The sequence below is a fragment of the Macrobrachium rosenbergii genome, chromosome 32 (genome assembly GCF_040412425.1).
Source record: "Macrobrachium rosenbergii isolate ZJJX-2024 chromosome 32, ASM4041242v1, whole genome shotgun sequence".
NCBI classification, from domain to species: Eukaryota; Metazoa; Arthropoda; class Malacostraca; order Decapoda; family Palaemonidae; genus Macrobrachium; species Macrobrachium rosenbergii.
This window is the reverse complement of record NC_089772.1, coordinates 13,926,594-13,940,378: the sequence shown is the minus strand read 5'-3', so window position 1 is coordinate 13,940,378 and position 13,785 is coordinate 13,926,594. Positions and strand designations below refer to the sequence as shown.

At 40.3% G+C, this 13,785-nt stretch overlaps 1 protein-coding gene across 32 annotated transcripts in view; it reads right to left on the bottom strand.

Moving 5' to 3' along the window:
* Positions 1-13,785, bottom strand: part of LOC136855727 (tight junction protein ZO-1-like) — a 409,885-nt gene that overhangs the window by 118,178 nt on the left and 277,922 nt on the right. Inside the window, exons 1-2 of one of the 32 annotated variants that reach the window (XM_067133094.1) lie at positions 7,333-7,424; positions 6,382-7,026 (exon numbers count right to left, since the gene is read on the bottom strand). The exons of 29 other annotated variants lie outside the window; for them this stretch is intronic. In XM_067133094.1, the coding sequence (XP_066989195.1) occupies positions 6,382-6,420 (39 nt within the window). In that variant the 5' untranslated portion in view covers positions 6,421-7,026; positions 7,333-7,424. Of the gene's footprint in view, positions 1-6,381; positions 7,027-7,332; positions 7,425-13,785 lie in introns of those variants that run through there. 2 more of the 32 variants (XM_067133093.1, XM_067133097.1) reach the window with 2 other exon arrangements.

Genomic DNA, 13,785 nt, shown 5'->3' with positions numbered 1-13,785 from the left:
TGGAAACCTACTTCTTTCATTCACATCTCATTTATACGACAAAAGCCCAAATTACGTAAAACCAGTTAAATCAACAAATGCTTCTTTCCCTTAACTAAATGCTCCTGATCTTACAACTCTGAATCAACGCGATCCAGTGGCGACTGATATTTTCTATTTGGTTGCTTGCCCACGGGGCTTTTCCATTAAACAATTCCTGAATCACATCATTACACCTTGGCTGTATGTTATTATTCTGCAATACGCATATATCCCTTCCCACACTCACACCCTAAATGTCTGAATTAAAAAAAACCTCGCACTTACGTTTTGGAGTTTAATCAACTAAAAGGTTTCCCGCGAACGCAACAGAATGAGAAAAATTATGCTGAATTAATATTTTTTTTTTTAAAAATGGCGGATTGGACATTTACACGTCCGTGTATCTTTCTCGTGAAGGACTTGCAGTAGTTTGTCTAAAAAAGACCTGACCCAAAAATGGTTTAGACAATAAGCATATACTATGACAATACCCATATACAGTGACAATAGGCATATATACTATGAGTTCATTTACAATAACAATGTGTTAAAAGTTCCCATTTCGCCTCCATCTCATTTTCACACCAAAAGTGACAAACTGGGACATTCATGTAAAATGACATAATTCTCTTCTAAAAGCGCAGTAAACAAACCTGAATAATTACATTACTGTAATTCATTAATAATAGGAATATAATAATCAATAAATTTCATTTAAAGTATTTAAGTCACAATTGCCGATCACAATTAATTCTTATTATTAAAAATAATTCAGATCAGGAGTCTTAATCATATTACAATTGTTGTCTAAACTTCAATCGAGGAGGTTTGCAGTCTGTGAACTGCAATCGACAAGTCAGTAATCCCACAATCGACAAGTCAGTAATCCCACTTTTCAAGTAATTATATAATGCTCTCGGAATGGAAAGTATAAACGAACATCTTGATGTGAAATTGCTGAAATCCTCCACTTTCTACTTCCTGAGAACAGAGCATAAAAACATCGACAAAAACAAGTGAAAAATGCGCAGAAGTTTCTTTGGCGCAATCTAGTTTTCTGTGGTCTCGGTATAATGCTGTATGAGCCGCGGCCCACGAATCTTTAACCGCGGCCTGGTGGTGGTCTGCCCTATATCGTTGCCAGATGCACGATTATGGCTCACTTTAACTTAAATAAAATAAAAACTACTGAGGCTGGAGGGCTGCAATTTAATGTGTTTGATGACTGGAGGGTGGATGATCAACATGCCAATTTGCAGCCCTCTAGCCTCAGTAGTTTTTAAGATGTGAGGGCGGACAGACAAAGCCGGCACAATAGTTTTCTTTTACAGCAAACAAAAACTAGCTAAACGCGGTTCCCATTCAGGCTCATTTAATGATCCTTTATAGCAATATAATGAATAAAATCCCATTACCAAAAATTGTAGAGAATTTACTTTCACCTAATTATTACCAATTTCCTGTGCGCGTTTACGTAACTTTCCACGCGAAGAAGTAGGTGACAGAGAGAGAGAGAGAGAGTGAGAGGGAGAGATAATTATCCCCACATGGATACAGTAATTTTTACGAACACACACACACACAAACACACATATAAATATAAATATATAAATATATATATATATATATATATATATATATATATATATATATATATATATATATATATATATATATATATATATATATATATATGCACACACACACACAAGATTTCATATTAAACACTCAGAAGAAACGAACGGCTCAAAGCAATCACAGAGCAAAGCAACGGGGCCAGAGACATTCCATTCTGCATTTTAAACACTCTCCCCTTAATTAAAACAATGGTCTCTCTTCGCGCCTTAATTTCACATCACCGTTCCTCCAGAGAGCCGAATGCAACATCGCCCCGTCGCTCCAGCAAGTTGCCCTACGTAGGCTAACGAGTTTTTTGCTCGTTTCCAACGTGGATTTCGAACCGAAAACACTTCAGAGGATTAAAACACTGGCTCTTGCGCTGAATGTTCTCTTTGGGTTCCGAGCTATCAATCGCCTTGTGGCTTAAAACACTGAATTCCCAGCTTTAAAAACACAAAAACACCAGATTGTGAGCTAAAAATAATCCTGTAGATTAAAACGTTCGATTGCCCGCTGGGAAGCAATCATTGCGAAGTTTGAAATAAATGTAGATGACATCTAATTTTAAGATTAGCTCAAAATCCGATTTTAAACCAAACAAGTGCTTCGGTGCAATCGAGTTTTCTGTACATCGCATAATCAAGGCCACCGAAAATGGATCTATCTTTAGGTGGTGTCGCTATAATGCTGCATTAGCCGCGGCCCAAGAAACTCTCAACTGGTCGTGGTGGACTGTGTTGTTGCGTTGCCAGAAGCACGATTATGGCTAATTTTAACCTTTAAGAAAATAAAAACTACTGAGGCTGGAGGGCTGCAATTTGGTAGGTTTGATGAATAGAGGGTGGATGATCAACATACTAATTTACAGCCCTCTAGCCTCAGTAGTTTTTAGGATCTGAGGGCGGGCAGAAAAAAGTGCGGACAGAAAAAGTGCTGACGGACAGATAAAGCCGGCACAATAGTTTTCTTTTCAGAAAACTAAAGAGTGCTCTGGCTGATTAAACATCATATATCAAGTTACAACCGTTCGGACAAATTAAAATCTTTATATATTTATAAGGAAAACACTAGGGCAGTTAAAAAGGGGATTTCAAGCCAGCACACAATAATGATGACACCAAGTTTGATGCCTGTTGCTGTTATGGCTGGCCTTGTGCCAGCACAGGGTCTTGCTCTTTCGAGTTGTCTGCAACTTTATGCCCTTAAGCTGTTGCTGATCTTAGCATTCTAGAGCAAAAAAAAAAAAAAAAAAATAGAATCTTCAACGATTTCAACTTTTCTTGAATCAAGGAGCTGGTTAACAACGACTGTTCCTTTATATTGAAAAGACAATCTGTTACAAGAATATGATATTTAAATAATAATAATAATAATAATAATAATAATAATAATAATAATAATAATAATAATAATAATAATAATAATTAAAAGCCACAGTAGTGTTATAAATGCACATAGTTAAAAATGATACGTATTCTTGACACTACTGTGGCTTTTAAATCTCGATACTATAGCCTCGTTACCGGGGTTCCTTGGCTCAGTAATAATAATAATAATAATAATAATAATAATAATAATAATAATAATAATAATAATAAAGAAATACCAAATAACCTCATAACGTTACACCTCACCTTGGAAAGAAAAATACTACTGACAGCGAGGCCAGCAATATAACACGTCCCGAGAAAGAACCCTCATTTTTTTTCAGCTCTCCGACACATCCCTATAATCCATAACGACCTGGAACACCGCCACAAAGCTTTGGGTAACAAGAGGTCGAAGGTTAACTGCCACGGACGATATACTCCAAGAGGGTGGTGCGGATACGTCCCAAAGAGGCAATGACAGCAGCCTCAAGCAAACAAAAATCTCTTCAGGGAGATGGAATGACACCCCCCACCCCCCAACCCCAACCACCTCCAGCATCCGCCAGACGTCACGCTTCAATGACCCGCGCTGGAATGATTGCACGAAATGGCTGTTCATTTGCACACCAAACATTAATCTACAGAGATATGACAGAGAAAGGGTCAATAGGTGGCGAAATCATCCACCTCTGGATTAGCTATACTTTTGACATTACATTTGCCAGCCTAACAGAGAGAGAGAGAGAGAGAGAGAGAGAGAGAGAGAGAGAGAGAGAGAGAGAGAGAGAGAGAGAGAGAGAGAGGGTACAATAAATACGCCATTACAGTTGGCTACCCAAAGGAAGTGGTAGGTTGCCACAGTGGCCACCTAGTTTGCACTCACTTGTCACACGACTTGAATCTTAAGTTATCGGTCCAAGCCTTCGCCTTCTCGACTCTGGAATTCTTTCCCCTTTTTTTTTCCAAGTACCATTACTCTCCCGATGCAAGACGAAGTCCCATCAGCGATGGAAGGGACCTGCCCCCTTTGTCTTGGTCCACTTTTCACAGCTTAAAATCACAGCTTAAAACAAACTGTAATATGTAAAAGTAACAATTGACTAAATGGAGACCCATGCTTCCAGTTCTCGGCACAGTGCATGTGGGCGATGAGTGGCGTTGGTACATTCCTTCTTAAAGGTCTGGAAGCGCAACGCCCAAACAAGAACGTGTGGATACGAACGCATGATGCTTTCTGAAGCAGAGGAAATGAGCAGGCCGTAATCAGACAACTGTACCCTACGGGGTTATCAATAAAATAGAAAACAAACACTCCCACTTCTGAAATGTCAGTAATAGATGGAGACCCCAGAGAGAGAGAGAGAGAGAGAGAGAGAGAGAGAGAGAGAGAGAGAGAGAGAGAGAGAGACTTTAATTACAGAAATTTTTTGTGTATGAAAGTGATATTTATAGACTTTCAAGAACTGTCTTCTGCAAAAGTTGTTTTCTACATCAAACATAACAGTTGCACACAACCCATTAACATGAGTGTTTACTCTAGGGAAACGGCCATCATGGAAAATGTGGTTACAGGTGGTTCGGTGGAAGGAAATCAACCCTTGAACACTACAAAATGATATTTAGAACTCCGAAGGCGCTCGCCATAAAGTAAAGTACAGTGCCTCACGTGTAGTTATATTCAGAAAGATATTACATAAAACAGAAATTAAATAAAACAAAACAAGTAAAAAATGCGCCGAGTTTTCTGGACACAGTATAATCAAGGCCGCCGAAAATACATCTATCTTTCGGTGGTCTCAGTATAATGCTGTTCAAGCCACGGCCCATGAACCTTTAACCACGGCCCGGTGGTGGCCTGTCCTATATCGCTGCCAGATGCACGATCGTGGCTAACTTTAACCTGAAATAATATAAAAACTACTGAGGTTAGAGTGCTGCAATTTGGCATGTTATATGACTGGAGGGTGGATGATCAACATACCAATTTGCAGCCCTCTGTGGGCGGACAGAAAAAGTGCGGACGGACGGACAAGCAGCCATCTCAATAGTTTTCTTTTACAGAAAACTAGAAAATATCCTTTCAAAACCGTTTCCTTCATTTGCAATGTCGTTTTGTCCATTGTCACCTCCAAAACCAGCCGTAATGAAACGGCCTTTCTTCAAGAATATTATACACACACGCATACAACCTATGCACATCTTGCCTCAACGCATGTCCTTTATTTATCCATTTCTTTTACCGTTGTATCTACCACTCATTTAATTCCTGTATGACATACGACCGCTTTCGAAACAGTGAATGTGTGAATGAATAAATATAAAAAAAATAATCAAGCTTACGCATTCAAAGGAACGCCGGGATTACGAAAGCTTTACTTGTAGCATCACATTCACTAAAACCGGCTGAGAAAAGTGTGACACGAGAGAGAGAGAGAGAGAGAGAGAGAGAGAGAGAGAGAGAGAGAGAGCTAAAACTTAACAATATTATAATACCTTAACCTTAGGAGTCGGACTATCTATCATTAACTCATCATTCCTCAGGAAAAATGAGGCAAGTGAACGACTGTAGAACAATAGAGAGAGAGAGAGAGAGAGAGAGAGAGAGAGAGAGAGAGAGAGAGAGAGAGAGAGAGAGAGCCGGGACCATCAGTAACAGGTGCGAAACTTCAACCCTTTGATTCTTAAAAGGGAGAGCCTAGGATGCGAAGGGAAGGAAGTTCAAGGGACTGAGCGAAAATGATGTGCGAGAGACCTTGAGAGGGTGAGGGTGAGGATGAGGGTGAGGAGGGTGAGGGTGCAGGTGTGTGAGCGTAAGGTGAGTGTTTGTGTCTGTGGAAGAATGCGAAGAAGACAATGAGAGAGAGAGAGAGAGAGAGAGAGAGAGAGAGAGAGAGAGAGAGAGAGAGAGAGAGATTCAATGTCAGAGGCTCAACTATCTGCTCTTACGTCCTAATTTATACTTCGCCACTGTGCTGTTGTGTAAGTATATTACGCGAAGGAAAGTAAACAACATTTTTCGTGTATTTGCTCAAAAGTCGTTTCAGAGTTGTTTCTTATCTTTTTTTTTTTAAAGCAGAATCTCTTATATTTCTATTCTTCTTAGTACGTCACGTCCAAGAAAATAAAAATAAAAGTAAACTCTTACACGGATGGGTTCCCTGTCCAAGTTATCAGCAAAATTTTCTGTTCTGACGCTGACAAGAATTAATGACAAAGGATCTTTCTTGGAAGAGAGAGAGAGAGAGAGAGAGAGAGAGAGAGAGAGAGAGAGAGAGAGAGAGAGAGAGAGAGAGCATACCTACCTAGGGGGGGAAAATAGAATAAAGATGACATACACGTAATATATACAATAACACGAAACATCAATTACCTGAGCTTCCGCACCAGCGTCACCATTTTCCATCTTCATTGTGGAGGATGATGGGAGCCGAGGAGACTCACTTAAGATCAGCAATTGGAGGAGGACGAGGATATAGAAAACCGAATTTTTTTCCCCCCCTTTTTTTTTTCTTTCTTCAACACGTTGATGGCTGAAAATGCTGGCTAACTTTTTGCCCGAACAGCCCCTAGGTAAAGTGTGTTTTTGAGGGAGGGAGAGTTAGGTGGGTGGGTAGGTGGAGGGTGAGGGTGAGTGAGAGAGGCGGAGAGACCGAGGAGGGTGTGGGAGGTATAGATCGAGGGTTAGACCAGTGCTGTGATGTTGTGTACAGCCTTGCAGCAGGAGCAGCAGTTGGAGGACATCAACGTCTGAGAGTAGTGGACCCGGGGCTAGCCCATTCTCAGTCTAAGGTAACACATGGACCATCCACCGCCAGTCCCGGAATCTGCCCATAGCCATAATCGAGGCATAACACCACACACTCACTATCACACTGATTCTCATCCATTGCGTTTCTGTAACACCACTTCACCATCTTTTAGCCCATCTTCTCCATTCGACATATTACGGAAAACTGAATCTTAATTCATCTTTTTCCTTCGTTTTTCTCAAAAACTTCGTCTCATCTAAATCAGACTGCAGATTAAAAAAAAAAATAAATAAACACGAACTTGAAACACGAGCTCACACACACATGAAAGGGCTTCAAGCACCAAAATTAATATTCGACTAGATTCTTGCTGTCACATCTGAAAAGGCTACATATGAGCAATTTGCCACACGCGATATAATCTAAAAATGATCACCATATTCATATTTTCACCAGTGGAATAAGTATCAATCACAATAACCCCAGAAGTCTATGCACACAATGCACTAAACCCTTTGGCCACTAAGCCAAGCCTCCAGGGATGGAAGATATATAAATAGCCAAGCACACACAGACAATGGGGTCTGTACAGCGCTGTCTCCTGTGTACACTAGTCCCAGAAGCGTACTGAACTGAAGGTAGCAGTGAGTCTCGGGACTGTCCAAGACAGAGTCCTCAGGGGGTTGAGGAAAATGGGGTAAGGGGTGGTGGAACCCATCGGAGGGGAGGTTACCAGGGAGAACAGACAGACGGGGGTTGAAGGCGAGTGGGGGTTTTGGGGGTTGGACGGCGTCTCTAAACTCGCTCTCGCCCCAACAACGAAAAAGACACCAGACGATACACGAACGTACAGACGCACTGGCCCAGTTCCTACGTAGACCGCGGCGAACATTTTTCAAAACTTCCCTTTATATTTAAACGTCACAAGACTCAGATTTAAAAATACAGTTCTCCGAAAACGAAGATTTTTATCCGACATGACAAGCCAAGTTTCACTTTCACGGCGGCGCTACGAACGCTGCGAAGTACGGAAGAACGGAGCGGTCCCTACAACTTCAGATCTAGTTCCACTAATACCTCCGTGAAGCCAGGTTACGTTGAGATGTTGCTTTTCACTGTATCACTATGTAAATGTATGCCACAAGGAAGGCAACACATGCGGGCTGTACCATTGTACCACATACCAAAAACCGACTTCCACATGCATACGCATGATGAGCTCTCAGAACACACTGCAACGCAGAATAATCGACCGCAGACATGACAAGAAAGTAATGGAATATGAGTATAAATAAACTATTATCATAGAAGAAGAGGCACTGAATGGCCTCCTTAGTCTCAATAAAATATTCTCTCTTTCTTTCTCGCTCACAATGCATGCAAAGTATTAAATATAAACGGTATTCGCCGATGAGCTTCCATCCTTAAGAGCGAGGTGACTCCAGAGAGTAGAAAAATTAAGTTCGCTGCCACAAATAGCCTTTGATACTTTATAACTTTTAACAGAATTCTCACTAGCAGCGCGTTGGCCTTTATATATACACACAATTAAATATATTTTGTATATATATAATATATATATATATATATATATATATATATATATATATATATATATATATATATATATATATATATATATATATGTGTGTGTGTTACAGTAAAATTGCGAAACCAGGGATTTCACGAAATCCCTGAAATTTTCAGGGAATTCGTAAAATCACCAATTCGCTTAGGGACACTTGAATCACTGTTTCGCCGTGTTTAGTACTAGCCCCTCGGGGATCAAAAGTCCCTAAGTGAATTGGTCATTTTACGAATTCCTGAAATTTTCAGGGATTTCAGAAATCCCTGGTTTCACAATCTTTCCTGCATCATATATATATATATATATATATATATATATATATATATATATATATATATATATATATATATATATATATATATCTATCTACTTGTGAATATGTAATATGTATTATCAACAATCTCTTATTCAGCCTTTTTTTTTTTAATTTCTACAATGCGAGCAACCTTTTGCTAGAACATTCCACTTCGGTGGGTTCTGTTTAACTTACGAATCTTATGTCCTTGCAAATGACAACAGTCCGCCTTTCTGAACACAATAATCACTATTCATGCCCCACCGAGAGGTCTGAAAGAGTCATTTATAGTTTCAATAGAAATTTGGAGCTGATGATGATGAGTGATATCCATTTTCTAACCTGCAAGACATCAGGTAATGCGATATCATTCCCAATAATTACCAAATCACACAGAGACTAATAACTTGCCTGGACTGTCATTCTGAGGACCCCCTTAATTACCTTCTGTAAGACCTCGAATACATTCAGGCCTTCCTAGAATACGACCAATTAGCAACTCGTCTTAAAGATTTTTCTCTGCAAAAACTAGCAACCTGCTCTTCCAAAAAATGCACGTTGTAATGTTACTAATTTCGGTGCTACTGTACTAGGCGGTCTACCTGGGGATCAAATGTGTTTCGCCGTGTTTAGTACTAGCCCCTCGGGAATCAAATTTGATTAAGTGCACTTAGGGACATTTGATCCCACGAGGCGAAACTTTAGAAACACGCAGGTAGACCGCCTAGCTATAGTAGCACCCTAATTTCATCTGAATAAAAACATTTATCACATAAATATTCGCCGTTGTAGGCCATTCATCATCTTGACTAGATTTCTGAAGCTCTAAGTTAGCTCCAAGTGAACGTGTTATTTGACCGAGACGCCGACCATGTTCCCTCCTTGCTGTACGATTGGGAGAGCTTATACTTCTCTGCCTCAAATCCCTGAGATGTATGCTAGTATTCCAACAGCCCCGGTTTTTTTTTTTTTTTTTGGCATGCCCTTAGGTTAGGTTAGGTTGGGTTAGGTTAGGTTATATTAGTACTTCAAGGGTAATTTGGGTTTGGGAGAACATAATGAGATTATTCTCAAGAGAATTCTGTTGTTAGTTTTTAAGATGTGGCGTCCCGTTTTTTTTCAGAGAGAGGTCCCAGTACTCGGTTGCATCTCGGGAAAATGCTTCCCTGCCGTGCCTATATAGGCCTACTAGGTGCTATCCCTCGGCACTTTACAATCCTTCCTCACTTACAAAGGTTAAAATAGTACGAAAGCAGAAAAAAAAGATTACCGAATAAGGATCCTTTTCTAAACGACCAGGAAACAGAAGTAGCCACTGAAGATTTATGAATGCATTCACTGAAGCATCATTCATCACGCCCGTTCAAAAGACCACCACTAAGCTTATCATCTGAGATCAACGTTTAATCCAACGGAGATATACAGCAGTAATGGCTCTATACAGATATTAATGCACAAATATTAAAACTATTAAAACCCGAGTTTGTGGGGCTTATTGAAGGGATAACTCATTTCTTCGTATTCAAGTTTTGTTCTTCTATAGTAGAACAATCCCTACCATTATAAGTACTGGGCTCTAACACTGAAGCAAGTACAACTCCAGCTAAACATATATATATAAATCAAATTTACATTTATATAAAAAACACAAGTAAAAAATGCACCGAAGTTTCTTCAGAGCAATCGAGTTTTCTGTATAGCGTATAATGCTGTATGAAACTTTCAGCTACGACCAGGCAGAGCTCAGTTGTTCCCCAGATGCGGTCAAGTGAAGGTGCGTCGGCAACGCCTCCTGAAAGTGCTGCCAGACGCACGATCCATGGCTAACTTTAACCTTAAATAAAATAAAGTTTTCTACAGCTCGAGGGCTGCAATTTGGTATGTTTGATGCGTTGGAGGGTGAATGATCAACATATCAATTTGCAGCCCTCTAACCTCAGTAGCTTTTCAGATCTGAGGGCGGACAGACAAATAGCCATCTCAATAGTTTTCTTTTACAGACTACTAATAAAAAATAGAGGCCACAGTGGGTAGCAGCATCAAAGGTTCTAAATTTCCTATTCACAGCAAGTCTTTTTTGATGAAGCTGCTAGCCTCATGCCCTATTCCCACACTGGCTACACACTTCTAAAGTCTAGCAAAGAAGAACAGGGTTTGCGCGGAAAGCACCCATCCTCGATCACGAATCGATCCTGGATTCTCGAGAGTGCTACTGATCACTTCGTGAAGTCCACGCACACGCACACATTCGTATATATATGTGTCTATATGTATGTGTATTACCCGTTATGGACGCGAACTAGAACGACACACAGCCTCGAGTACTGGAAAGTGTTTGACGGGGAACCCGGAAAATGACGTGCTAAATTCAGGGCTAGTTTCCCCTCCATAACATTACCTGTCAGTTTCTCAGCTAATGAAAATGACAGAAAGAGGGAAGGTGAGGACGAATGCCAAAGCTCACCACAGTAACCTGTGACAACGCATAACAAACCTTACGATTACAGTAACCTTCCCAGACCTTGTGCTTGGAGAATGGAGAGCCTTACTCTTTGGTCGAAGCTAAGGTACTTCAAAGCCACAATTCACGATCACAGGCCGATAAAATTGAGATTTGTTGCCATCAGTGCTGAAAGTAAGCAAAATGTATTCACAAAGGCATTTGTTAATCTAAAGCTTTCCTTAAATTTATGATCTTAACCGCGTATATATTCAATGAATGTTATTGCACAGGAAATACAGAGTTGCTTTAACAGTTGAGTGAATGGAAAGCGAAAAGGTACAAAGAAGTAAGAGTTGCTTTAACAATTTACTGAATGGAAAGATAAAAGCGTATGCAGTATATCAGGTTTCGCAATGAAGCCCCAGCGCGGGGTACAAACGGCGCCAAGTGTAAGGACCAAGCGAATGAAACTTTCACAAATCTTCGCATCAAACCTTTTACTTCTCTCAGCGAGCGATAACCTGTGGTGGGTCGTGCACGTGTGAAGATCAATACTTTCATTTACTTTTCATCAAGGAAGGTAAAACGAGATAATGACGTGTGGCTGTGGCAGGAATGTCCATTTACATTTAGTAAATCGAACTGAATATAGGCCGAAGGTCAAGCACTGGGACCTATGAGGTCAGTCAGTACTGAAACGGAAACTGACAGTTAAAGGTTTGAAAGGTGTAACAGGAGGAAAACCTCGCAGCTGCACTATGAATCAATTGTTAGGAGAGGCTGGACAGTAAGATGGAAGAATGAGAATGTGAAAGGAGGTACAGTAAAAGGAACGAAAGGGGTTGCAGCTAGGGGCCGTAGGCACGCTGCAAAGAACCTTAAGTAATGCCTACAGTGCACCGCATGAGGTGCACTGACGGCTCTACCCTACGGGACACATTTAGTAGAGGCAGTTTTAGATACTTTTGAGAGGCGTTATTATATCCGACTGGGAATCTTACCGATGAGTTGTTTGAGTATTTTGATATTTTACGAAATATCGCAATCCCATAAAACTTGTTAGATAAGAATTATTACCTTAAAGAGTTTTATTCCAATTTGCTTCCCTACTAAATCAACTGAATTTGTACTGTATAACTTAATTCTGTAATGGTCTTTATACTGCATTACTGAATGACAAACGTTGAACCTTCAGAGCTCCCCCAGCGAACGTGTAGTTGAGAGAGAGAGAGAGAGAGAGAGAGAGAGAGAGAGAGAGAGAGAGAGAGAGAGAGAGAGAGAGAGAGAGAGAGCCGCCAGTATAGATAACGGGGGTACAGTAAAAGGAATGAAAGGGGTTGCAGCTATAGGGCCCGATGGGACGCTGCAAAGAACATTAAAAAAATGACTCAACTGCGGAGCAATTTCAATAAAAAAATAGCACAGCCTTTCCTAACGACAACAAAACCGTGCCTACAGTAACAGGCGCAGGCAGTCACGGAACCAGAATCCTAACGTTAACTGTAGCTCACAGCTGAATCAGTTCAACAAGCGGTTCTACATTAACAACATGAAACATGCACTCAAAATATAGCCCAGTATATTACATTTCTGGCGTAAAAAATGTTGGATAAATTCAACGCGTGACAGATTCTGCCATTTTATATTATGTTTTATATTATATATATATTGTTTACAACTCCAACGAAGGGCCATTGTTCCACTTTCTCCCCCGAATAGTTTACAGGAAGTACCATCCAAACGCCGGAAATATCTCCAGTTACATGAAAATAAGCGACATGGCAATGAAAAAATACTTTTTCCAATCACGGGAACTTCAGTGTTTTAATGGGAAGTATTTTATATAAGTTATACCAATATTTTATTAACTTGGGGAATATGTGCCCCCCCCCCATCTCCCCAAGGCCACACCTCTGGTGCTTGGAACAATTATTCTAATTAAAACAAATTTTGTATCATAGTCTTTCTTTACTTGGTAAGCATACTGCCTAAATTGGAAAACTGCAGGACCTGCAAAATTGTCGAAATTGAGATATGCCACCCATTGGGCTCGTGAAACACTAATACACAAGTTACTGCAGTTTCAGAGTGATTCTTCAGTGCTTTTCCACGAGTGTTTAGGGGGTTCCATTTGCAGTATCTGCAAAATCAGTAGTAAGGCAAGGGAGTATCGACCATTTTTCTCAGTTCTGTATTTTTGCAGATACTGCAGTCATCCATTTTAGGGCTGCATAGGCATTAAGTTGATGAAATGACGGAATAACAAACAGCAAGATAAGCGCACGAAACTGCAACTACACCTTTAAACACAAAGACGGGGTGTGTACGTATTCCCGTGTCATGAATCACCGGCCTACACGGCGAACACCACACTGAACATCTCTGCCTGTGCTGTCGTCAGTTCAATATAAACAGCCACCTATGAATATTAAAAAATAATTTCAGCAACATTACGCCATCGTTTAGTTGTTTACTGACCTCAGCAATTCCTACGAGAATGTTTGGTTATTGATTTATCCCCTGAGATAATTAATGACACTAAATGCTTGATAACTAACATGAAACTGAATGCTAACTGGCTACATACTACGATGTGCTTTTAGACTGACTGCTACACAATCCAAAGAGATAACTCGCCGGCCGCACTAAGACTGTCAATTCAAATTATGATATTCAAATCATGATGTGGATGATAACAC